Source organism: Piliocolobus tephrosceles, unplaced genomic scaffold (genome assembly GCF_002776525.5).
Source record: "Piliocolobus tephrosceles isolate RC106 unplaced genomic scaffold, ASM277652v3 unscaffolded_32450, whole genome shotgun sequence".
NCBI lineage: Eukaryota > Metazoa > Chordata > Mammalia > Primates > Cercopithecidae > Piliocolobus > Piliocolobus tephrosceles.
The window spans coordinates 544-7913 of record NW_022315922.1 but is presented as its reverse complement, the minus strand read 5'-3'; the positions used below and the strand labels follow the sequence as shown (position 1 = coordinate 7913).

Below are 7370 nucleotides of genomic sequence, written 5' to 3'. Positions count from 1 at the left end.
CATACAACGTCTGGAATCTATAGATAACATAACCGGTTAGGTCAGGGGTCGATCTTTAACCAGGCCCAGCCGCCCGGACTGTCTGCCTGTGGATTTCATTTCTGCCTTTTAGTCTTTTCATCCCCCCCTGTCTCTGGTACCTTTAAGAGCCAATCTTGGGTCTTATACTGATTCTGTTGTCATGACGGGCTGGTATTGGGCTCTAAGGACCATTAGTTGGACTGTGTTGATTCTATCTTTAATAAAGTTTATAATTTTGGATATTATGCAGGGCCCTACGGTAAGGAGGAGGAGTAGGCTAAGTAGTGGCCCCATGAGGGGCATTAGGAGGGAGTACATGGAGGATGCCCACCAACTATCAGCTGCAGAGGTAAACTTTTGTTGTTGTAATTCTATGCTGAGTTTGTGTAGCTGTTGGACCCGTGTCTCTACTAACCCTGATTCATTTATGTAAAAACAACATTCTTCTTTGTGAAAGAGACAAGTTCCCCCTTTTTCAGCTGTTAGTAGGTCTAGGGCGCATCGGTTTTGTAAGGTAACCTGGGCGAGGGAAGTTAGTTGTCTTTGTAAGGAGGCTAGGGATTCGGCAGAGGCTTCCATAGCTATGGAGAATTGTTGGGAGAGTTTAGCAGTTGTGAGTAGAGAATGGCCTGGGGCCCCTCCCGCCAGTCCTGCTGCAACTACGGATGTGGCGAGTGAGATGCCGGCCACCAGGGGAAGAAATATAGCCCGTTTTGTTCTGGGGGATGGTATGCTGTCCCATATGTTGTCCCATCCCAGGTATTCTGCAGGGGTTCGTAAGGTTAATTGGGGAACCAGTGTGACAGGGAGGCATAAGAGGGTCTTAGTGGCCTGGGTGGAAAGATTTTTATGTAGCGTTCCATTGCACCAGAAGAAAGAACCATGAGGGGCGAACAGGGTTGTGTTAGGAGAAGAGGTCGTATTGCAGAGGGAGGTGCTAGCATTTGAGTAGCAGAATGAGACCTGTGTTTGCCCGGGGCTCAAGAATAGGGGGACACCAGAGAGGAGGAAGGGTCCTGAGCTGTTTGTAGGAGAATTATTGAAGGGGCCCGTGAGTGGGACGGCCACCAGGGGTGGTCGCCCTAGGGCAGCACAGAAGAAGCACGCGGAGAGATTGCCTAGACCGGTGGCATTTGCAAGCAGTAATCCCACTCTTAGTAGAGATAACCAAGAGAAGGGGAGGGGGGAAGTTAAGGCTGAGAGTTGTATGTTTAGTTCTTTTTCCTGTTTCTGGATTGTAGCGTGGAGGGTGGTTTGGATCTGAACAAGAGAGCGCCAAAGGTAAAGGCGGCTGCTGGGCCACATTGTTTTTGGGGTCATGTACATGGCCCCTTTCTGTCGGGTGGTCCAGCGGGAGTCCCACGGATCCCAGACAACCCATGTATATCCTAAGTTGGTTTTGAAAAAATTATGAGAGTTATAGCGTTGTCTGGAGAGGGTCTCGGAAGCTGTGAGAGTTTTGGCAGTGTGGCTTTCACAGGACCCATAAGGACAACCGACATTCTGTTCGACCCAAGAATCTTTACAATAGGTGATTTGTTGGTCAAAGAGAAAACAGATAGTGGGGGTGACCTTTCCCGGTTGTGCGGCAATATCAGAGAAATTTAGATAGATGGCCGTTTGACACCCTGCAGGGTGGCAGTCAGCCGTTGCCAAGACCTGGCTCTCTTTTTGTGTCTGGGCATGGTCGGTCCAATTCTCAGTTAAGTAAAAACGCCAAGCAAACGGGGATGAGGCCCCCTGTGATTGGGTCTCCCAGATAAAGGCCTGTACAAGCAAAAGCGTTGTGAGGGAACGGGATATCATATTTACAGTTTAGGTTGTTGACGGCGCAAGGTGAGTTTTAAAGGATTGTCTTTAGTCCGGTCGATCGTCCAGGTCGCTGGCGGTCCGACGAGGTCCGAGACTGGATCCACTGGTTTGGCATGTGTGTAATGGATCCAGGTGGCGATTCCTTCCACCTTGAGTGCAGTTGGTGTTGTCAAGATTATCTGGAACGGTCCTTTCCACCTCGGCTCTAAGGTCTCTTGCTGATGGCGTTTGATGAGAACCCAATCTCCTGGCTGGAACTGATGTGGTTCGGGTGGAGGTCCTGTTTTGTACAGCTCTCTTAGGTTAGGCCAGACCTCCTCATGAACTTTCTATAGAGTTTGTAGGGAGAATAAGAGTTTAAGACTATCATCGGCTTCGGTTTTAATGAGATTGTCTTTCAGGTCAGGGTTGATAGGGGGAGGCCGGCCATACATAATTTCATAAGGGGTAAGTCCTAATTTGTAAGGGGAGTTACGCACTCTGAACAGAATACCCAGTTAGCGCCAGTCTCCATGGTCAATTTAGTTAGGGTCTCTTTTAATGTTCTATTCATTCTTTCTACCTGCCCTGAGCTCTGGGGGTGGTATGCACAATGTAATTTCCAATCAGCCCCGAGAATGGAAGCCAGTCCCTGACTTACCTTAGCGACGAAGGCAGGCCCATTGTCTGATCCTATCATAACTGGGAATCCATACCTGGGCAAGATTTCTTCTAGGATTTTTTTCGCCACAACCTGAGCAGTCTCTCTCTTTGCGGGGAAAGCTTCTGTCCATCCTGAAAAGGTATCTACAAAGACTAGCGAGTATTTATATCCATATTTTCCTGGTTTTATTTCTGTGAAGTCAACTTCCCAATAGGCCCCAGGTCTGTCTCCTCTCTGCCTTTTTCCACTGCTTTGGGGTTGGTTACCTGCCTTATTGAGTTGGCAAACTGCACAGTTTTTGACTACTTGATCAGCCTTTCTGGAGGCGTCTTTAATTTTTAGTTTAGAGCGTCTTATTAAGTCCAGTATTCGCCGCGGGCCTAAATGGGTGCTCCGATGGATTTGTTCTAACACTCGTTGTCCTAATTTTTCTGGGAGTATGATGTTATTTTCAGAGTCTTTCCACCAATTATTAAGGATTTGGGCCATGGGAAGTTTGTCTATCCACTGAAGGTCACTCTCTGAGTATTCTGGATTTGGGGGTAACTCTTTGGGCCCCGGGTCAGGTAGTTGTAGGGCTAGTAGTTGTGTGAGAGTTTTAGCCACATTTTTAGCAGTCTGATCGGCCAAGTTATTTCCTCAGGAGACTGAGTCAGTAGCCTTTTGGTGTCCTGGGCAGTGGACTATGACTAGCTTTCTGGGTCCCCAAAGGGCTGCTAGTAAGGCTAGGATTTCTTCCTTATTTTTGATATTTTTTCCTTCTGCCGTGAGGAGCCCCCTTTCTCTGTATATTGCCCCATGTATGTGGGAGGTAGCAAAAGCATACCGACTGTCAGTATATATTGTCAGTTTGTGGTCTCTTCCCATTTTTAGGGCTTGGGTTAAAGCCACTAATTCAGCTTTTTGAGCTGATGTCCCCGGGGGCAAAGGTTCTGCCCAGACTATTTCGGTTTCTGAAGTTACCGCCGCCCCTGCATACCTTTGTCCTTGGTAGACGAAACTGCTCCCATCGGTGAACCAGATGAGGTCGGCGTCGGGCAGTGGGCGGTCTTGCAGGTCTTCCCTGACTCCGTGCACCTGGGCCAATATCTCGGAGCAGTCATGGAACGGGGTTTCTAAGTCCGGATTTGGCAGTAGTGACGCAGGGTTCAGGGTCGTTGGGGGCAGGAAGGTTATCCTGAGGGGGTTTAGCAGTAGCCCCTGGTAGTGGGTGAGCCGGGCATTGCTAATCCATCGATCAGGCGGCTGTCTGAGAACGCCTTCGATGGCATGTGGAGTAGTGACCCGTAGTTCCTGGCCCATGATCAGTTTATCAGCATCTTGCACCATCAAAGCAGTTGCTGCGATTATTTGGAGGCAGGGAGGCCATCCTGCGGCTACTGGGTCCAATTTTTTTGACAGATAGGCAACTGGCCTCCGCCAGGGGCCTAAATACTGAGTTAATACCGCTTTGGCAACGCCCCTGCTTTCGTCCACGTATAAGTGGAAGGGCTTGGAGACATCAGGGAGTCCCAGCGCGGGGGCTGATAACAGAGCGGTTTTGATCCGTTGGAAGGCCAACTCAGCCTCTTCCGTCCAATTGAAGGGCTGCTGTTCCTTTGTTGCCTGGTATAGGGGCTTGGCTAACTCTGCAAACCCGGGTATCCATAACCTACAGAACCCCGCCGACCCCAGGAATTCTCTTACTTGTCGCGTTGATTGGGGTCTAGGGATACGTAGGACTGTCTCTTTCCGGGCACTGGTTAACCAACGTTGCCCCCCTTTTAACAGGTATCCCAGATAGGTTACCTCTGATTTGCAGATTGGAGCCTTTTTTGCTGAGGCCCGGTAGCCTAGCTTCCCCAAAGTCTTTAGGAGGTCTTCGGTTCCTTGAACACAGGCTTCCGGGGATTTGGCCGCTACTAAAAGATCATCAACATACTGCAAAAGAGTTATTTCAGGGTGTTGCCGTCGGTACTCACCCAGATCTTCGTGGAGGGCTTCGTGGAACAGGGTTGGCGAGTTCTTGAATCCCTATGGCAATCTGGTCCATGTTAGCTGGCCGTTTATACCCGTCTCGGGGTCTGTCCATTCAAATGCAAAAAGCTCTTGACTTTTGGGAGCCAAGGGTAGGCTGAAAAAAGCATCTTTTAAATCAAGGACAGTATACCACTGTTTTTCAGGGTTCAAAGTACTTAAGAGGGTATATGGGTTGGGTACGGTGGGGTGTATGTCCATGACTCTTTTGTTGACTTCTCTCAAATCCTGCACCGGCCTATAGTCTTTACTATTAGGTTTACAAACAGGTAACAACGGAGTGTTCCACGGCGAGTGGCAGGCGCGTAGAGCTCCTTGGTCTAGAAGCCGGCGGATGTGGGGCGTAATCCCCTCTTTGGCCTCTAGGGGTATTGGGTACTGCCGAACCCGAACCGGGTCTGTCCCAGGCTTAACTTCAACAAATATGGCGGGGCGGTGTTTTGCCAGCCCTAAGCCCCCGGTTTCTGCCCATGCTTCCGGGAAACGCTGGAGCCAGGAGTTGGTATCTTGATCAGGAGGCACTTGCTCCTGATGGAGTCTATATTCATCCTCCAAGGTGATAGTGAGGATAGATATTGGCTTGTTTTGAGAGTCAGTCACTTTGGGACCCCCTGATTGGAAGTGAATTTGGGCCCCCATTTTTGTTAACAGATCTCTCCCCATCAAGGGGCAAGGGCTCTCGGGAATAACTAGGAAGGAGTGGGACACCTTTCCTGTTCCCAAGTCTACGGTCCTCTGAGTTGTCCAAGGATATTTTTTAATTCCTGTGGCTCCTTGTACCCAAGATGAATTATCAGACAATTTTCCATAAGGCTTGACCAAGACTGAATGTTGCGCCCCAGTATCGACTAGGAACTGAACCGGGAACCCCTCCACTTGCAGAGTTACCCTAGGTTCGGGGAGGGGGTCCGAACCCCGTCCCCCCTAATCCATATCTTGGGTCACAAGTATAGGTGTGGGTTTAGGCTGCCACTGCCCTTGTCCTGACTGGCGCTGTTTCTTTTTGGGGCAATCTTTTATCCAGTGGCCTGTCTCTTTGCAGTATGCACATTGATCTTTTCCCAGGTCGCGTCTAGGGGCGCGCTTGGACTGGGTTTCTCCTGATTGTAACTGCTCTCTTTGAACAACTGCAGCCAGGACTCTGGTCATTTTCTCGGTGGCCTTAATTTGCCTCTCCTCAGGAGCATCTCTGTTATTATAAACTTTCTGTGCTATCCGAAGAAGGTCTTGGACTTGTTTCCCTTCTAAATCTTCTAATTTTTGGCATTTTTTCTTAATGTCTGGGGCGGCCTGATTTACAAAGGACATAACGACAGCCACCTGGTTTTCAGGAGCTTCTGGGTCCATAGGGGTAAACTGCCTAAAGGCTTCCATTAACCTTTCTAAATAGACAGCTGGGCTTTCTGTTTTTCCCTGCAATACAGAGTATACCTTGGCCAAATTAGTGGGCTTGCGAGCGGCAGCCCGGAGACCCACCATTAGAGTCTGGCGATAAACAAGTAGCCTTCCCCTACCTTCTGCCGTGTTGTAATCCCATCTAGGTCTGGTCAGAGGGAAAGCTGCATTGATGAGGTCAGGATTGGCGGTCGGCTGGCCGTCATCTCCGGGAACCAGTTTTCTGGCCTCAACCTGTATTCTTTCTCACTCCTCTGTCATGAACAGAATCCGGAGGAGCTGCTGACAGTCATCCCAGGTGGGTTGGTGGGTGAACATAGCACTGTCTAGAAGGGCCGTTAGGTCTTTGGGGTTATCTGAGAACCAGGCATTCTGGGTTTTCCAGTTGTATAAGTCACTGGTGGAAAATGGCCAATACTGGAGCCTAGGGTTGCCCGTATCATCAGGGGGTCCTATTTCCCTCAGGGGGAGTGCCACAGTGGAATCGGGGGGCCGCGGGACTGTCTCACGTTGGGCGTGTCCACACGTTTGTCCCGCTGGTCCCCCGGAACTATTTTCGTTTTCGATTGCCACTGGCGCGGCCGCTGCCTCCCGTTCCTCGTGTCCCCCGGGGAGGGCCATTGGTGGGGCCTGAGGTTGAGGACCAGGATGAGGGAGATAGGGTGGGGGTTCTAAGGTTAGAGGGTCCTGACTGTCAGACAACACAGGGACGGGGGGTGCGGATGGAGTTTTTGGTTTGTGAGAGTTTTCCACTGGTCGTGCGACCAGTGCTTTACATGGCTCCGGGGCCAGTATGAAAGGGGTTAGCCAGGGTGGCGGGTTTTCCACAAGGTCTTGCCATACCAAGATGTAGGGGATCTGATCAGGATGCCCCGAACGTCCTGGTAGGAAAATTTTAGTTTTTACCTTAGTGATAATAGGGAGGCAAAATGTTCCCTCAGGAGGCCACCCTACGCCGAAAGTGGGCCACTCTGAGTGGCCGAAGGTTATCAATTTCCCTTTCTTCAGCTCTACACTAAGGTCATAGCCCCTAGTTTTGACATCTTTAAAGTTATTTACAAGGAGAGAGAGTGGCGTACTCTGGGCGCCGCCCATTTCAGGAACCCCTGGAGGTAGAGAAAGGGATACAGAGAAATATCAGTAACAGGATTTGAAGTAACTTTTGTCTCGTCCAGCGGCTCCTGAAAAGTGAAAGTGAGTTCTAAACAAGTAATAGTCTACAACAGCAACAACAGACAACAGTTCCGCAAGCGCATTTCAGGTTTAGTTCCCGATCAGAGTCAGATGGGCCAACAGAATACAGAGGCCCCAGATGGGCACCAGAGGACGTCTCCTACCGGTCCCTGGTGGCTGTCTTATAGCGTGTCCGCCAAGACTATGCCAACCTCAGTACAGATCCCGCGGGATTCCTCAGAGAGACAAAGACGAAGAGAGACAAAGCCGGCTTACTTACTGATTAGTGATGACCCGTTGACCTGGAGTC

The 7370-nt window shown here is 50.1% G+C and overlaps 1 protein-coding gene across 5 annotated transcripts; it reads right to left on the bottom strand.

The window, feature by feature from the left end:
- Positions 1-86: 86 nt before the first annotated feature.
- Positions 87-6924, bottom strand: LOC113222630 (endogenous retrovirus group FC1 Env polyprotein-like). Of its 5 annotated transcripts, none has more exons than XM_026452292.1 (2): positions 6007-6924; positions 87-2162 (listed from the first exon to the last, which is right to left on the bottom strand). In XM_026452292.1, the coding sequence occupies exon 2, from the start codon at positions 1825-1827 to the stop codon at positions 163-165; it is 1665 nt and encodes a 554-aa protein (XP_026308077.1). In that variant the 5' UTR covers positions 1828-2162; positions 6007-6924; the 3' UTR covers positions 87-162. The 5 variants fall into 5 exon arrangements, with proteins under 5 accessions (XP_026308077.1, XP_026308076.1, XP_026308079.1 ...); XM_026452291.1 differs by lacking the exon at positions 6007-6924 and adding an exon at positions 3456-4932; XM_026452294.2 differs by lacking the exon at positions 6007-6924 and adding an exon at positions 3456-4484.
- Between the last annotated feature and the right edge of the window lie 446 nt (positions 6925-7370).